Below are 19,742 nucleotides of genomic sequence, written 5' to 3' on the forward strand. Positions count from 1 at the left end.
AGCTCTGCTCCGTGCTTCTTTAGAAAACCCCGCTTGACGTGGCCAGACCTCCCGCTAACCGTGCTAGGGCACAAGGGAGGGACTGTTCTCAGTAGGAAGCCGACAGGAGGAGCGGCGCCCAGAGCTGTTTGGGGCGCTGCGGTCCGGGGCAGCGCGGCGCTGCGCGCACACACTCCAGGCTGACACCACTGGCTGGCACGAGTTGCCCGACACCAGCTGAGCTGTCAACCGCGAGGGGAGGCGGGGCTCCCCGCAGCCAGTGTGCTGGGGCCGCCTCGGCCCCAGGTTACAGCCGCCGCCTGAACACACCCTTCCGTCTTCCCTGCCTGGATGATGCTGGCAGAGGAGCAGAGGGCTTAGAGGACTCCGCACCAAGCCCTTTGTCCCTCCCCTGAACCACCGAGGGGCTCTGGAAAAAACAACCAACTGATGGGAAACTCTGGAGAGGAAGTCCCCTTGGGTGCCTGCATCATCCCACCCACAGGTAACCCCCCAGCCAGAGCTGGAGTCTAGGAACGTTTTAGGTGCAATCTGAATGCAAATGCAGCCCACAGGGTTATAGGACATGATACTCTTTTCCCAGAGATCTGATATGTCAGTGTTACCATTAATGTGGGGACCAGAAACTTTCCTCGGGAAAGGAGGCATTCTTACAAAACCTTACAGCCTCATTAGCTGCCTCCATCTCAGACATCTTGATTTTATGGTATTCTATCTCCCTGGGTTTCAATTTCCCAAGCACAAAGGCTACTGGGCTCTTAGCTTCAAGAGGGCAGTGGGTCCCTGAACTTCCCGGAAAAGCTTCAAGGCAGTGGCCGTTCATGCGTGCTTAGTCACTCAAATGTGTCTGACTTTTTGCGACCCCATGGACTGCAGCCCGCCAGGCTCCTCTGTCCATGGGATTCTCCAGGCAAGAATACTGGAGTGGGTTGCCATGCCCTCCTCCAGGGGATCTTCCCAACCCACGGATCGAACCCAGGTCTCCCGCATTGCAGGTGAATTCCTTGCCATCTGAGCCACCAGGGAAGCCCAAGACAGTGGCCATCAGAACCCAAATCTTCCCTCTAGCTGTTCTAAAATCATGGGAAAAGGCTCTTTGGAGATCCCGCTGCCTGAGACCCTGTATCATCTATTTATGTAACAGAGTTTCGACATATCAGACATGCTATAATTAAAGTGCTTACAGCCCCAAAGCTCCTTTTTAGCTCTAAAATAAAACCTTTTTATTAAGCGACATAATCACTGTGATTAGCATTACCACTGACCTTTTTTTAATTTGCAGAAAGCTTTATAGTGCCCACATGTGGCAAGGTTGACTTAGTAATATTCATTTCACAGATGATAAATTTGAGGCCAAAGAGGCTCAAGGTCTCTGTTAAGGCTCTGATACAGGCTGTCTTCTATATGGTGTGGCCCCTGAGACGTGTCCGCTGAAGAAAAGACCCAACAAGCCTTCTCTAGAACAAATTAATCCTCTCAGGTATCCTAAGAGTTTAACTCAGGAAGCATGGGTATTGGTGAGACTGCGTATTGGGGAGACTCTGGGGAGCCTGTGTTCTTGGGGCAAACCATCATTCCTCCTCCCACCTCATCAGTTAATTCTCCTAATTATCAGTACAGACTAAAGGTTGGGAGGGCAGAGTAACATCTGAGAGTTCAGAAGAAATATCTGAAAGACCCGCCCACCAACCTCAACATAGCTTATACCCAAGACCATGCTGCTCCTGCTCTTAGAATGTTTCCAGGAAATGTTTTAAGGTCCAGCTTGACCTGAGACAAGGCTCACAGGTCACCTCTCTCAAAAAGAATCTCCTGCTGCTTCTGAAGGCAAAGAAGAAAGAAAGAAAAAAATGTGGGCAGGGAGAGCTAGAGTTCCATCTTCCATACCAAAGTTGGTGCTCTATTTAGTTTTGTCTCAAATCAAATTATGGGCTACTGAGTTTGGAGAGGAACTGTGTCTACAGCCAGACATGTGCTATGTTCAAGAAATTATAGCATTAACTAGATAAACTGTGGGTGTCACAGAAACAAGGCTAGAAAATATGCTCAGTCATTTTAAATTTTTTATTTTTTTTAATTTATTTATTTTTAATTAGAGGATGGGCTTCCCCAGTGGCTCAGGTGGTAAAGAACCTGCCTGCAATGGGGGAGACCTGGGTCCAATCCCTGGGTTGGGAAGATCCTCTGGAGGAGGGCAGTATCCTTGCCTGGAGAATCCCCATGGACAGAGGAGCCTGGCGGGCTACAGTCTATGGGGTCACAAAGAGTCGGACACAACTGAGTGACTAAACACAGCACAATTGGAGGATAATTGCTTTACAATATTATGTTGATTTCTGCCATGTGTCAACATGAATCAGTCATAGGTATATATATGCTCAGTCATTTTTAAAATAATTTTTACAAAGGTCATAACACATTCATTGTAAAAGAATTTAAAAATACAGAAAAGTATATAGAAATTAAATCACCTATAATACCAAGAGATAATCAGTGTTAAAAGTTTGTTTAACTTCTTTCCAATGTTTTAAAATATGTCATCTAATGCAAATGTTGACTCTCTCCTAAACATACAAGAGTACATTGTTGAAAAAAGAAATTTCTTTTTTGTTTTTAAAATTAAATTTACTGTTAAAAGAACTAACTTTTTATTTTATTTTTGTATTTTATTTTTTCCTCTCACTTTATTTTATTCATTTTTATTTTTAATTGAATGATAATTGCTTTACAATGTTACATTGATTTCTGTCATACTACAACATGAATCAGTCATGAGTATTGTCTTAAATTTTAAAAGAAAATATTCAACCATATATCCACTCCTTCAGCACAACTGTTTAAATTTCTCCATATTTCCTACAATTATTATCCATATACTCAATATTATATAACCATTTGTATAGTTACAGTTATGTACAGCTTAGCTATATTTATGTCCCCCCTTTTTTCATTTAGTAGATATTTGTCCATATTGTTACAGAATATTCATATTTATTATTCTAATGATTATATAATATCAATATAACTAGTTTACTTAATAATATTCTATTACTGCATAGTTATGTTATTTCTAATATTAGACTCTTATTAACAATGCCTTAATGAACTTTTCCTACTTCATTATTTTATTCTTTTGAATTATTTCCCTAGTATAACTTTTTAAGGTAAAGGAATTGTATAGTAAAAGGACCTTCTAATTTTATCATATTGTACAGTTTAAAGAGTACTAGGATTTATCATTTTAATTTTTTTCCTTATCCAATAGATAAGTAATAACTACGGGCTTCCCTGATAGCTCAGTTGTTAAAGAATCTACCTGCAACGCAGGAGATCCTGATTCAATTCCTGGGTTGGGAAGATCTGCTACAGAAGGGATAGGCTACCCACTCCAGTATTATTGGGCTTCCCTTGTGGCTCAGCTGGTAAAGAATCTACCTGCAATGCAGGAGACCTGTGTTCCAGACCTGTGTTCAACCCCTGGGTTGGGAAGATCCCCTGGAGAAGAGAAAGACTACCCACTCCAGTATTCTGGCCTGGTGAATTCCATGGATTGTATAGTCCATGGGGTCGCAAAGAGTTGGATCTGACTGAGCGACTTTCACTTTCAAGTAATAACTTAATAGTTATAAGACCTTTTAGATATCTATCTGTATTTATATAGTATATAACTAATATCATCTCATTTTACCTTATATTTCTTAGAATACTAGCAAGTTCCTATTTCATATGTTTACTTGCAAACCATTATCTGTAGTAGCTAGTCATGAAATCCTTCTGTGTTGATCATTGTATTAGTCATCTTTTTGCTGAAACAATGCTGCTTAACAAAGAGCTCCCAAATCTCAGCACTGTACAAGAAACATCCAATTTCACTCAAGGATCTGTGGTTCAGGTATGGGTTGGTTAGGCATGGATTCAACTCTGCTCCATGTAGCTCTCATTCCAGGATGCCTACTGAAGAAGCAGTGGCTACCTGGGGAATATTCTTCTAATGGTAGCATACAGGAGTATAAGAGAGTTGGCAGAGACTGTGATGTCTCTTAAAGTCTCTGCTCAGAACAAATACATTGTCCCTTCTGCCATATTTCAATCTTCAGTGTAAGTCACATGGCCAAGTCCAGAGTCATGATGCAGGAAATTGCACTCTGCCCACAGAGTGAAGAAGGGGTGAGTATTTTGAAACAAGAATACAGTCTACCAATTACTGTCAATTTCCACTGTTGTACTGATCTTTGGAGAACAATACTCATCAAGATGAAACTTTTATCAGCTGGGGTCTCTGAATGACTCTGATGTCCAGTGTTCCTGCTGGCCCAAACTGAACATGTGGAATGAGCAAGAAATACACTTTTGTTGTATTAAGTTACTGAGATTTTGAGATTTTTTTAAAATCAATTATTTATTTGGTTGCACCAGGTCTTAGCTGCAGCATGTGGGCTCCCTAGTGTTGCATGGGCTTCCACAGTTGCAGCATGGGCTTATTTGCTCCCCAGAATGTGGGATTTAGTTCCCTGATGAAGAATGGAACCTGCATCCCCTGTATTGCAAGGAAGATTCTTAACCACCAGATCTCCAAGGACATTCAAGGGGTTATTTATTACTGCAGAATAACATGGCCTATCCTGACAGAGCTTTTTTTAAGAATTTCATTTCATTTTTTAATTCATTATAAGACAGGCAAAGAGAAGACTATAGATTTCGTGGATCATTATGGTAGAAAGTCACACATCTTCCTCCCTGCATATCTCTCTCAATTTTCTAGATTAGAACTCAATCTGGATAGATAATGTTGACAAATTAAACCAGTTATATTATTCTTTCCTAAATGCACTGCCTTTGAACTGGTCAATTGATGGTGCTTCAGGAAATATTTGAATGGATGATAAGGGACAAAAAATAGGAAAGTGTCTCTGTCTTCATGTGTGTGTACTCAGCTGTGTCCAACTCTTTGCGACCCCATGGACTGTAACCTACCAGGCTACTCTGTCCATGGAATTTTCCAGGCAGGAATACTGGATTGGGTTGCCATTTCCTACTTCAGGGGATCTTCCCAACCCAGGGATCTAACCCAAGTCTCCTGTGGGTTCTGCAATGCAGGTGGATTCTTTACCCACTGAGCCTGTCTTCATAATCAGTTCCAAATACTCCAATGTACGTTTACCTTCTATTTATTTAGTTTTTCTATTTCCTTTCCCTTCTGTCTCTCCACCTTGATGGATTGCTTCATGAACTATAAGGCAATAAAATAACCATGTCTAATATATTTTTTGCCATATTCTCTTCTAAAAGTATAATGTGTACTGACTTCTTTCATCCTCACAATAATATAATGAGGTAAGCTCTAGTTATTTGTTTTGTAAGTAAGTAATGTAGGACACAGGGAGGTAAATATTGTCTCAGTATATAAAGCTAAGATTTGAAACTAGCTCCAAAGCATCATGCTTAACCACTCACCATGTGCACTAATTTTGATCCCTAATATTCACTGAGACTTAGCTATTAGATAGGAGGACAATACATCTGCCACACCTGTCACTTCACTGACCACTGCAGTTGACTCAGCTGAGTCAATAGTTAGTGAATATGGAGAAGGAAATGGCAACCCACTCCAGTATTCTTGCCTGGAAAAGTCCATGGACAGAGGAGCCTGGTGGGCTGCAGTCCATGGGGTTACATGACTGAGCATATGTGCATGACGGTGGAGGGAGATGGGTTGGTAGCAATAAAGTGGTAGAACTAAAAAAAAAAAACCAAACAATAGTTAGTGAATAGAAGTCTCCTTTGTCTCTCACAGCTCCATGTCCACCTCTCTAACCTTGCATTTAAAATGTCCAAAAGGGAGGGGATATATGTATATGTATGGCTGATTCATCTTGCTGTACAGTAGAAACTAACACAACTATAGTTATAAAGCAACTATGCTGCTGCTGCTAAGTCGCTTCAGTCGTGTCCGACTCTGTGCAACCCCATAGACGGCAGCCCACCAGGCTCCTCTGTCCCTGGGATTCTCCAGGCAAGAATACTGGAGTGGGTTGCTGTTTCCTTCTCCAAAGCAACTATACTCCAATAAAATTAATTTTTAAAAACTGTCCTTCTCAGACAGGAATCATTCTGCAGGCAAGGACAGAGTGTCTGTGACAAAGACAACCACAAATTATTTCCTTCTTCTCCCATTGAGAGATGGAATCTAATTCCTCTTGCTTTTTTTTTTTTAATCTTAGACCTAACTGACTATAGAATATAATATAAAAGATGTTGTAGGCCTTCGGGGCTAATTCAAAAAAAGCCTTGCAGCTTCATACTAGACTCTTGAAGACACTTACTTCTGAAGCCCTGAGCTGCCAGATAAGAAACTCCCATGGTAGAGAAACCATGTGGAGAAGGCCTGAGACTACATAAAGAGACAGAGAGAGGGGCCTAGTTGAGCCCACCATCTAGAAGTTCCCATCAAGCTGTCTGGCATGTGAGCAAAGCAGTCTGGAACCTTCCAGATCAGTTCAGCCACCAGTTGGACATAATCGAGCAACTCCAGCTGTGGTTATACAGAACAGATTTACCCTGCTGAGTCATGCTAGAATTAATGATCCCTAGAAGCATGAGATGGGGCTTCCCTGGTGGCACTAGTGGTAAAGAACTCAACTGACAGTGCAAGAGACATAAGACAGAGGGTTCGATCCCTAGGTCAGGAAGATCCCCTGGAGTAGGAAAAGGCAACCCACTCCAGTATTCTTGCCTGGAGAATCTCATGGACAGAGGAGCTGGAGGGCTATGGTCCATAGAGTCACAGAGCTGGACATAACCAAAGTGACTCAACATGCACACACGCAAAACCCTGAGATATAGTGAAGTGTTTTTTGTTGAGCCATAAGTTTTGGAGTAGTTTCCTAAGTAGCATTAGACAGTGGTACCATATTTGGTCCCTATAAGTGGGGTGTAGCTGTGCTGCTGCTGCTAAGTCACTTCAGTCATGTCCGACTCTGTGTGACCCCATAGACGGCGGCCCACCAGGATCCTCTGTCCCTGGGATTCTCTAGGCAAGAACACTGGAATGGGCTTCCATTTCCTTCTCCGGGCATAGCTCTAACAAAAACTTAAAACCAGTGGCAGTATCTTTGGGACTTGGATGCCACAGAATCTGTAAAGACCTCCTAATGAAGCTGGAAGGACACTGAGGAGACTGCTGAAAAGTCTGTGAAGGACAGTGAAGAAAATATTATTGGAGATTGAAACAAAATAACCTATGTTATGTACTGGCAGAAATTTAGCAACACCATTACCCATGGGAATATGGAAAATAGAAAATGTTACCTAATGAATGGGAAGATCTGGCAGAGGAAATTTTTAGGCAGAATTGCAAAGATACTAACTGGTTGCTTTTAATCACATATGATAAAATATGGATAGAAAAAGATGGGCTTAAAAAAAAAAAAAAGAAGAACCATTCAGTTTTTAAGCAGAATTTACACAAAATATAGTCAGGGTTTGCTAGTCAAAAGTCAAACTGCTTTCATCTTCATTTTCTCCAGACAGCAAGAGCTTTCAAAATAGGAAGCAGTTTCCGGGCAAAAGAAAAAACAAAAAATCAAATCCAGGATTTAAGTATTAGACATATGACATGGTTAAGACCTCAAGAAGATTTAAGGTAGCGCCTCATACACCATTTCAGTCAAACAAAAAGACCTGTATGAAGCTTAAGCATGTGTCTTTCCACTAGACAAAAGAGCTTCTAAAATGTTTAGGGCCCATTATCCTATAGGATAATTACCATTATCCTATAGCACATTATCCTATAGTGATATTGTACAGGAGGCAGTGATCAAGACCATCCCCAAGAAAAAGAAATGCAAAAAGGCAAAATGATTGTCTGAGGAGGCGTTCCAAGTAGCTGAGAAAAGAAGAGAAGTGAAAGGCAAAGAAGGAAAGGAAAGATATACCCATCTGAATGCAGAGTTCCAAAGAATAGCAAGGAGAGATAAGAAAGCCTTTTTCAGTGATCAATGCAAAGAAATAGAGGAAAACAATAGAATGGGAAAGACTAGAGATGTCTTCAAGAAAATTAGAGATACCAAGGGAACATTTCATGCAAAGATGGGAACAATAAAGGACAGAAATGGTATGGAACTAACCATAGAAGCAGAAGATATTAATAAGAGTGGCAAAAATACACAGAAGAATTATACAAAAAATATCTTAGTAACCCAGATAACCACAATGGTGTGATCACTCACCTAGAGCCAGACAACCTGGAATGTGAAGTCAAATGGGCCTTAGGAAGCATCACTGCAAACAAAACTAGTGGAGGTAATGGGAATTCTAGCTGAGCTATTTCAAATCCTAAAAGATGATGCTGTGAAAGTGCTGCACTCAATATGCCAGCAGATTTGGAAAACTCAGCAGTGGCCACAGGACTGGAAAAAGTCAGTTTTCATTCCAATCCCAAAGAAAGGCAATGACAAAGAATGTTCAAACTACTGCACAGTTGCATCCATCTCATATGCTAGCACAGTAATGCTCAGAATTCTCCTTGTTGAAGCAAGGCTTCAGCAGTACGTGAACCGAGAACCTCCAGATGTTCAAGCTAGATTTAGAAAAGGCAGAGGAGCCAGATATCAAATTGCCAATATCTGCTGAATCACAGAAAAAGTAAGAGAATTCCAGAAAAACATCTACTTCTGCTTCATTGACTATGCCAAAACCTTTGACTGTTTGGATCACAGCAAGCTGTGGAAAATTCTTCAAGAGATGGAAATGCCAGACCACCTTACTTGCCTCCTGAGAAATTTGTATGCAGGTCAAAAAGCAACAGTTAGAACCAGACATGGAACAATGGACCATGCCCAAATTGGGAAAGGAGTACGTCAAGACAGTATATTGTCACCCTGCTTATTTAACATATGCAGAGTACATTATGAGAAATGCCAGGCTGGATGAAGCACAAACTGGAATCAAGATTGCTGAAGAAATATCAATAATCTCAGATATGCAAATGACACCACCCTTATGGCAGAAAGAGAAAAGGAACCAAAGAGTCTCTTGATAAAAGTGAAAGAGGAGAGTGAAAAAACTGGTTTAAAACTCAACATTCAAAAAACGATGATCATGGCATCCAGTCCCATCACTTCATGGCAAATAGATGGGGAAATAATGAAAACAGTGAGAGACTTTATTTTCTTGGGCTCCAAAATCACTGCAGATGGTGACTGCAGCCATGAAAGTAAAAGGTGCTTGTTCCCTGGAAGAAAAGCTATGACAAACCTAGATAGCATATTAAAAAGCAGAGACATTACTTTGCCAACAAAGGTCTGTCTAGTCAAAGCTATGGTTTTTCCAGTAGTCATGTATGGATGTGAGAGTTGGACCATAAAGAAAGCTGAGTGCTGAAGAATTAATGCTTTTGAACTATGGTGTTGGAGAGGACTCCTAAGAGTCCCTTGGACTGCAAGGAGATCATACCAGTCATCCTAAAGGAAATCATTCCTGAATATTCATTGCAAGGACTGATGCTGAAGCTGAAACTCCAATTCCACCTAACATGAAGAAGTGGCTCATTATAAAAGACCCTGATGCTGAGGAAGATTGAAGGCAGGAGAAGGGGACAACAGAGAATGAGACAGTTGGATGGCATCACCGACTCAAAGGACATGAGTTTGAGCAAGCTCTGGGAGTTGGTGATGGACAAGGAAGCCTGGCGTGCTGCAGTCCATGTGGTCTCAAAGAGTCAGACCCGACCGAGAGACTGAACTGTCACTGATACTGATCCTATAGCAGCCTCTCAGGCAGCCCAAAGAAGAGAAGACAGTTTCAGAATAAAAAGCAGTATGTCTTTTGTCTAGAAGAGTTAATTTTAAATTAATACAAAAGATGACCTCAAAGTTTTTAAGCCAATTGTACCAGCATGTACTGAAAGGGATTAAGACAATACAGCAGGAAAAGATACCTCTGGACCTTCAACTGGCTGCTGAGAGGAAACAGGCTAAGATACCCAACTGCATAAAATGGGCCAGAGTGGACATCCTTGTCTTGTTCCTGATCTTAAGAGGAAATGCTTTTAGTTTTTCACCACTGAGTATGATGTTAACTCTAAGTTTGTCATATATGGCCTTTATTATGTTGAGGTATGTTCCCTCTAGGGAGAAGGAAATGGCAACCCACTCTAGTATTCTTGCCTGGAGAATCCTGTGGACAGAGGAGCCTGGAGGACTGCTGTCCATAGGGTCGCACAGAGACGGACACGACTGAAGTGACTTAGCATGCATGCATGCATTGGAGAAGAAAATGGCAACCCACTCCAGTGTTCTTGCCTGGAGAATCCCAGGGACAGAGGAGCCTGGTGGGCTGCCATCTATGGGGTCACACCGAGTCGGACATGACTGAAGTGACTGAGCAACAGCAGCAGCTTGTTCCCTCTATGTTTACTTTCTAGAGCGTTTTTATAAAAATGGGAAAAGAATTTGAAAATAGATACAAGAATACATATAACTGAATCACTTCGTAGAACACCTAAAACTAATGCAACACTGTTAATCAACTGTACTCCAATACAAAATAAAAAGTTTTTAAAAAATAAGAAAAAAGTACTCAACTGCAAAAAAAAAAGGACTGTTTCTTATGAAAAAGGAAGAATGACTCAAAGAGCAGAACCAAAAGCTCAGAGGACACCAAGAAATCTTCAGATCAAGAGGAACCAGACTCAAGGAGCTGTAACCCACAAGCCTCTTCTTCACCTGAACTTGACTTAGATGGAGAGACTCTGGACTTCCAAATCAACACCGGAAAAGTTATGAAACTTGTGGGGACTTTGGGATGAAGTGAGCAATGCGTGTAGCAATCCTTATGGTCAAAAGGTGGAAGAATGTGGTCAATTAAAGATGGTTGAAAATTCTTCACTACTTCCTTTGAGAGATGGGGTCTAATTCTCCTACCTTTGAATCTGGATTGAGTTTAGTGACTTTCTTGACCCATAGAATGTGGTGTGAGGTCATAAATGCTGAGGTTGCATCAGCTTCTACCTGTGTGCTAAGTCACTTCAGTCGTGTCCGACTCTTTTCAACCCTGTGGACCACTAGGTCCCTCGGTCCACGGGATACTCCAGGCAAGAATACTGGAGTGGGTTGCCGTTTCCTTCTCCAGGGGATCTTCCCAATCCAGGGATCAAATCTTGCTCTCTTACATCTCCTGCATTGGCAGGTGGGTCCCTTACACCTAGCGCCACCTGGGAAGCCCTTGATATTCTGAGTTGCCATGAAAGAAGTGTGATTACTTTTCTGGAGAGACACTGAGGACAGGCCCTGAGACTTCTTGTGAAATACTACCCAGCAGTCTGCATGCAGGCACTAGGTCTCATGTGGATTCTATGCCAGATGTGAGTGTAGTTGCTTTGGTAACTCCAGAGCAGCCTTCAGCTGAATACTAGTGAGAACCCCAGTGAATGCCACACGACGCAGACAAATTGCTCACCTGAGACCTGTCCAAATTCCTGACCCACAAAATGACAAGATATAATAAAATAGTGTTGAGCCACTGTTTTGAAGTACATCATTATGCAGAAATAGACAACTGGAAGAATGCCTTAAAATGTACACAGTAATTCTGGTACATTATCTCATTCATTCATTCAAAAATACTTACTGAGGACTGTTACGTGTCAGGCAAAATTATTATATTAATACATATTAGAGACAGAGAAGTTAAAAAAAATAACCAGCGAAGACCCTGTTTTCATGGAGTTTACAGTCTACTGGGATAGGCAAAGAAATAAACAAAGAAATAACTACAACATGCCAGATGGTGACAAGTGCAAGGAAAAGAAACCAAGCAGTATTAAGAGAACATCCCAGTAAAGCAACACTCTTTTATAAGTGAAGAAATGAAGCCTTAAAGAAACTGAATGATGGGCCAGTAAGAGAAACAGGTTCCCAGGTATAATAAAATTGGAGCTTTATGTGGCGAAAACTGTCCAACAGAGTTCATAAATGCAAATCTGTTATCTGCATTATTAGTGCAACAGGGGAAGCTAATTGGCAGGATTGAGACTTGGATGGATGTGCCTGGTTCCCTGGGCCATGCAAGTAACCTGGAGAGAAAAGGTTACAAGTACATGAATTGAGAGATCTGCCCTCCAGTAGCGGGAATGGGGCAGAGGCTGGAGGAGATGTGTGATCCAGGACCATACATAGGAAGCAAAGCGGCAGCTGTGCCTCAGAGAAACAGAGAGCAGAACCAGGAGCAGTTTATGAGAGATTGGGAGACACCCCTTGAGATAAGTAGAAATAATTTGTGATGGGGAAGGGGCTTTTTAAAAATATTTCATTTCCAAAAAAATAAATAAATAAATAAAAATATTTCATTTCCTAAATGAAAAAGTGGGAGTTCAAAGGCAGCTAAGCTCATGACACCAAATAAATGTATTTAGTTAATAAAACTCAGGGACAATTTGGCTGCCTTAGTTCATGCAGTTCAACGTTAGTTCAATGCCTACAAAAGCATGTGCAAGGCTTTGTACTTCATGTTTAAAATCTAGTGTAGGACTACTGGGCATATTCCCAGGAAAAAAGACATGTGCATCCCAATGTTCATAGCAGCACTGTTTACAATAAGCACGACATGGAAGCAACCTAAAAGTCCCTCAACAGATGAATGGATAAAGAAGATGTGATACATCTATATAATGGAATATCACTCAACCATAAAAAAAGACCAAACTGGGTTATTTGTAGAGATGTGGATGGACCTAAAGAGTGTCATACAGAGTGAAGTAAGTCAGAAAGAGAAAAACAATTACCATATATTAATGCATATATGTGGAATTAAGAAAAATGGTAATGTGTGCTCAGTCATGTCTGACTCTTTGCCACCTCATGGACTATAACCCACCAGGCTCCTCTGTTCATGGACTTTTCCAGGCAAGAATACTGGAGTGAGTTGCCATTTCCTACTCCAAGGGATCTTCCCAACCCAGAGATCGAACCCTGATCTCCTGCATTAGAGGCAGATTCTTTACCCACTGAGCCATTGTTATAGATGACCCTACTTGCAAAGCAAAAATAGAGACACAGATGTAGAGAACAAATGTATAGATAGCAAGGGGGGAAGCGGGGGGTGGTGGTGGGAGGAACTGGGAGACGGGTTGACACATATACATTGTTGATCATATGTATAAAATAGATTACCAATGCAAACATACTGTAAAGTACAGGGAACTCTACTAAATGCACTGTGGTGACCTGAATAGGAAGGAAGCCTAAAAGGGAGGGGATATATGTACACACACATAGCCCATGCACTTTGCTTACAGTATAAACCAACACAACATTGTAAAGTAACTATAGTCCAATAAAAATTAATTTAAAAAATCTAGTGTGGAAAGTGAGGCAGGCACTCATCATATCACAATATAAATCAAATTGTGTAAGTGCTATGATAAAGGGACAAAGAGGAACACAAATGGGTGACTGATTAATTAAATCTGATTAGACAGTTTCATGAAAAACGTAGTGCCTGAGTAGGGTCCTGAAGGATGCTAGTAATAAAAAGCTTTGTCATATACTAGGATTACAAAAGGCAGTACTTTTACTTAAAAAGTCTAAAGTTTGACTGGTAGAAGGAGAAACGTCCCGAGTCTCCTCTGAATGACTGCCTAGTGAAAGTGAAAGTCGCTCAGTTGTGTCTGACTCTTTATACAGTCCATGGAATTCTCCAGGCCAGAATACTGGAATGGGCCTTTCCCTTCTCCAGGGGATCTTCCCAACTCAGGGATCGAACCCAGGTCTCCCACATTGCAGGCGGATTCTTTACCATCTGAGCCATAACAGAAGCTCAAGAATGATTGCCTAGGGTCCCACGCATTTGGAAGAGCTGTGCAGTGGTGCTGACATCACTGGCTAAGGCAGACTTGGGTTCTGATCAGCCCCATCAATTTCCAGCTTTGTGATGCTGACAAGTTACTTAAACTGTGTGCTTTAATTTCCTCATTTGTAGACTAAGGTTAATGATAATATGACTACCTAGTAGGGTAATGGTGAGAACAAAATGAAATAACACATGAAAAGTGTATAATTCATTGTACAGCACATTTTAAGCATTCAATAAATCATAGCTATTCTTTTATTAATGTTTGCATACCAGGCAGGATTCCAACCCTGTATAGAAGTTGTGAATTTTAGTTTCAGTTCTTACTCCAAACTGGTCTCTAGGGCTAGGCCAGTGACCCACATTTTCCACTTCTCAGCTCTCTGATTGATCATATGAGACCAAGACACTGGCAAGGAAGTTGAAAGGCCCGATTCCCTTACTTCCTGGTTGGAGTTCTAGGGCAAAAGTGGTTATTTCCTCTGTCTTACATTCCTCCCTTTATCTCAAACCTTCTTCCCTTGTCTTGAGGACTCCATGGGTGTGTGTGTGTTTATTCACACTTCACTAGTTAGCCTTGTCTGTCAGCTGTAACAAAAACCTCAAGGAAAGAAAGTATGACCAAGCCTTCAGACAGCTGGTGGTAATTTAATTATACAATCCCCCTTACCCTTTCAATACCCACTATTTATGTGTATCCAATGTTGGAGGAGGGGGAATTATGCAAGATATGTGGTACATAAATTTCTAGGAAAAGGGGGGTTGGAACACTGAAGAAAGACTTGTCCGAATTAACTGGATACTTTGCTTTGCTTTGAACGTAGATATTGGGCCTTAAAAATGGAAGGGACTGATGTGAGAGTTAATAAATTTCTGGAACCAGAAACAATACAGGAATAAATTAAACAAATAGTTTTCAAGGCATTCATGACAACTGCACCATCACTAAAACCTGAGTATTTACCAGGATGGGACAAGTGACTCCAGTCCAAGGCCAAGGAGCATGTATCAGGCAACCTAGGCTGCTTAAAAAATCCATGGAGGTTATAACTGAAGGCAGTGATGATTCTGCTTTAGAGCTCAGATTGGATTCTGAATTAGAAAGCATATTGCTAAGGACAAGGCAGCCAAACAGCTATGGTCCCTGTCTTTGTTTCTTGTATCATGCCATCTGCTAGCCTGTCCCCCAACTGACCAAGGTGGATTTCTCTGGCTTTAAAATTCTGGCAGACACTAACAATCCCATAACATACATAACAAACATATATGTTATGTTTCACACACACACATGTATATTTTCATATATGTGTATACATATTTATCTACAACATTAATCAGCTTTTAAAACTTTCTATTTTGAAAAAATTAAAAAAAATTTTAAACATGTGGCATTTCAGTCATGTCCAACTCTTTTCAACCCTATAGCCTACCAGGCTCCTCTATCCATGGAATTCTCCAAGCAAGAATACTGGAGTGGGTAGCCATTCCCTTCTCCAGGGGACAGATTCTTTAGTGTCTGAACCCCCCAGGAAGCCCTGTTATGTGTCATATATATGTATATATACATTTTCATATATGTGTATAAATATTTATCTACATGAATCAGTTTTTAAAACTTTTCATTTTGAGAAAAATTTTTAAAAGTTTAAACATATGGCAAAGTTGCAAAAACAGTACAATGAAGTGATACAAATCCTTCACTGGAGTCACCAATTGTTAACATTTTACCATATTTGTTTCTCTCTCTCCCCCTGCAACATAGTTACTGATGAGACATATGAAAAATGCAGACTTTTCACCCCTAAATATTTCAGTGTGTATCTCTTGTTGCTGCTGTTTAGTTGCTCAGTCCTGTTCCACCTCTGTGACCCCATGGACTGTAGCCCACCAGGCCCCTCTGTCCATGGGATTTCCCAGGCAAGAATACTGGAGTGGGTTTCCATTTCCATTTCCAGGGGATCTTCTTGACACAGGCATTGAACCTGTGTCTCCTGCTTGGCAGGCGGATTCTTTTGCCACTGAGCCACCTGGGAAGTCATGTATATCCTAAGAATAACTAAACTTATTATTGCTGATATTATGTAAAAGAATATTCCACCTCTCCCAGGTCAATTTTCCTCACTATTAAACAGAATTCTGATTGACATATTTGCCTTGAGTTATTTAATTAAAATCAGGAGCTCTCCCTGATAGCTATTTGGTTCAAATTTGCACAACCAAGAGGACTCATCAAAACATCACTCCCAGGACAAAGGCAAAATATACAACAAAGACAAATTCCCTCTTCTACACTTAGAACCACAGTAAGTCAATTTCTTAGCAGTTTAGACCAGCTGTCTGTCCTTTCTTCCAGCTGGCAATAGTTCAGAAATATTGAGATAAAGCCTCAGAAAGCCTCACACAATCAAGAAAAAAATTTGAATGAGAAAAATCCCTCATTTGTGTATGCACTTTTAATTTTCACCTTAGCATATAAGAAGCCAACATACTGAGCTGTGGAGCTCAACATCAAACATCTGGCAATCCTAGACAAAAAATGAGCATAGCTCCACAGTCCTTCCTCCTTACAAAGTTCAAATGAGTACAGTGGCTATAAAAGTTAATCCCATTCTAGGAAATAAAAGCAAAACTAAACAAGTGGGACCCACTTAAACCCATAAGCTTTTGCACAGCAAAGGAAACAATAAACTGAAATGTTGTGAAGTAATTAGCCTCCAACTAATAAAAAAAAAAAAATGAAAAGACAACCCACAGACTGGGAGAAAACATTTGCAAATGATGTGACCAACAAGGGATTAGTCTCCACAATTTACAAACAGCTCATGACACTTAACAGCCTCAAAACAAACAACCCAATCAAAAAATGGGCAGAAGATCAAAATAGACATTTCTCCAAAGAAGACACAGATGGCCACTAGGCACGTGAAAAGATGCCCAACACCACAAATTATTAGAGAAAAATAAATCAAAACTACAATGATATATCACACCTGCCAAATGGCTATCATCCAAAAAATTCACAAATAATAAATGCTGGAGAGAGTGTGGAGAGAAGGGAACCCTCCTACACTGTTGGTGGGAATGTAAATTGGTATGGCCACTATGGAGAACAGTATGCTGGTTTCTTAAAAAACTAAAAATAGAGCTACCATATGACCGTGCACTCCCATTCCTGTGCATATATCCAAAGAAAAGCATGATCTGAAAGGATCCATGCACCCCAATGTTCATTGCAGCATTGTTTACAATAACCGAGAAGCAACCTAAATGTCCATTGACAGGAATGGATAAAGAAGATGTGGTACATATATACAGTGGAATATTATTCAGTCACTAGAAAGAATGAAATAAAACCATTCTCTGCAACACGAATGGACCTAGACAGTGTCATACTGAGTGAAGTATGTCGGAGAGAAGAAGAAATATTGTATGACATCTCTCATATATGGACTCTAAAAAGAAATAATACAAATGAACTTACTTACAAAACAGAAACAGATGGGTTGGGGGTGTGAGGACTGGGGAAAGAGATAGTTTGGGAGTTTGGAATGGACACGCACACACTGCTATGTTTAAAATGGAGGACCAACAAGGACCTACGGTACAACACATGGAACTCTGCTTAATGTTATGTGGCAGCCTGGATGGGGGGGGAGTTTGAGGGGGAATGGATACGCGTATATGTATAGCTGAGTCCCTTTGCTCTGCACCTGAAACTATCACAACATCGTTTGTTAAATGGCTGTATTCCATTACAACATTTTTTTAAAAGTTAATTGCATTCTAGACCATATCAGTTTAGTAAAACAAGAAGCACACGCAATACTAACTGCTATTATTCCTTTCAATGAAAATAATCTTTAAATAACAAAAGTATTTCCCATTTTTTAGGCTAGGTCTATGATATACCCATAGGTATAGAAATACTGTGTGTTAGTCACTCAGTTCTGTCCGAGTCTTTGTGACCCCATGGACTGTAGCACACTCCTGTCCATGCAATTCTCCAGGCAAGAATACTGGAGAAGGAAGCCATTCTTTTCACCAGAGGATCTTCCCAACCCAGGGACTGAACCTGGGTCTCCTATGTTGCAGGCATATTCTTTACTATCTGAGCCCCTAGGGAAGCAAAGATCACACAAAGTCCTTCTAGCTGCAAATGAACCAGTGACCTAAATTGCTAGCTGACTCTAAATCAAAAGTTGTGATACAAAGAAAATAATTATTGTATCCTCTATTTGTTGGCTTTATTGTATTCTCAAGACTTAGGGGAAGGGAAATATCAAGGCCAGAAGGTCCTGGTGCTGATGGACTGATTAACTGGTTCAAGCTTTTGATTTTAAACTGTGAAGGTAAAAAATAAATAAATAAATAAAACTGTGAAGGTGTTCAGGGCTGGACTTAAGGTGAGGGGAGGGGTACTCACCTGTGGTGCAAATTTTAGAAGATGACCAGAGCTCAGCAATCAGGACAAATGCAATATTTAAGGACAATATTTTAAAAAATAAAATTATCACAAAAAATCCATAATGAATAAGATGTCAAAATCTTAAATAAAGACAGGATCAACTCCCTCATTTGCATGATCCTGGGAGTGAGTGCTTCACTTGCTTCCCTGTGGTTCATCCCAGATGGTGTGACAACAGCTAAACTTATACTCTCTAGTGCTGTGTTCTGCTGACCCTGTTGGCAGTATCTCTTTGTGTATTAATGAACTGCCAGACATCAGGTGGGACCTCTAAGACACCACAAGGCAAAAGCAATTATATGAGCCAAGGCCAGCTCTTGCAACCACCTTGCCAAATAGTTTCAAGGCTCAACAGAACGTTTCTGGGTTTTATAGGGCATCAGGGAAATGGTAGAACAGATGAGAAAGGGAGATGTTGGAACAGGGGGAAAAAAAACCAAACAGTTTGCCTCATGAGTTGCTGCTAATGTAACCAGAATAGAATTTTCAAGAAACTATGCTTTTAGAAAACCCTGAGCCCCAGGTCTCAGTTCGAGGTACCTGTCCACTCAACTCAAAAGCCAAACCTGCCTCACCTTGTCTTCCTGTCACATGAAGTGCTGTTGGCTCTGGAAATCAAAGTAGCCATGTGACATCCTCAGAAAGGCTATAGTGAATTCCAGCTGCTTAGGACACTTCATCAAACTCTGGAAGATAGTGAAGGACACGGAAGACCAGCGTTCTGCATTCCATTCGATTACAAAGGCTCAGACACAACTTAGTGATTCAGCAACTCCTTTGGCAAGAGCTGCTCACCCACGAGTACCAGACCTGATGGAAGAACAGTGCAAATCACCTACAGGTGCCCCCTGCTGGCAGAACCTATCTTACAGAATCAGCCTTACAATGTATTAATACCTTGTGGGCCATTAGCTGGGACATAAACGGTCCAGGCATTCACAGTCACCAACATTCCCCTGTGTGTGATATTACACCTGACCTGCTTCAAAATTGATGTTTCCTTCTAGGCTTTCTGTAGGCACCAGGCATGTGCTTGCCTCGCTCTGAAACTTAGCCTGGAGAAGTGAACTCTTTGTCAGGTTCTCAACAGTCCCTTCACCTAGGGCCAGACTCTGTGTCTGGTTTTCTTCTAGGGAAGGCAGAGACAGAGCCAGTCACTGCCGGCAGTATCTTCCAGGGGTGCTGGGACAGCTGACTGAGTGAGCCAAGTCTGAGGTTTTTCTTGTTCTGAGGATACAGCCAAAAATCTTTAAAATGACATACGTAGCTTGGCATAGTCTTCAGCCTCAGCTCTGGCGACACTTCTCCTTGATGTTTTTGTGCTTCATTTGTAACAGTCTCATTCCAGAAGGAAGGAAGGGAAGGTATATACCTTGATGTTCCTCTAAATTTCCAGGAGTTCAGGTAACAGATGCAGACTGTGGTAGGC

The 19,742-nt window shown here is 41.0% G+C and overlaps 1 protein-coding gene across 4 annotated transcripts in view; it reads right to left on the reverse strand.

Moving 5' to 3' along the window:
- PDE4DIP (phosphodiesterase 4D interacting protein) overlaps window positions 1–19,742 on the reverse strand; it is a 243,942-nt gene that overhangs the window by 207,386 nt on the left and 16,814 nt on the right. Inside the window, exon 1 of one of the 4 annotated variants that reach the window (XM_061121018.1) lies at window positions 18,889–18,950. The exons of the other annotated variants lie outside the window; for them this stretch is intronic. Coding sequence (XP_060977001.1) covers window positions 18,889–18,941 — 53 coding nt within the window. The 5' untranslated portion in view covers window positions 18,942–18,950. Of the gene's footprint in view, window positions 1–18,888; window positions 18,951–19,742 lie in introns of those variants that run through there. 4 annotated transcript variants of the gene reach the window in all.

This window comes from Dama dama, chromosome 20 (assembly GCF_033118175.1).
Source record: "Dama dama isolate Ldn47 chromosome 20, ASM3311817v1, whole genome shotgun sequence".
Lineage (NCBI taxonomy): Eukaryota > Metazoa > Chordata > Mammalia > Artiodactyla > Cervidae > Dama > Dama dama.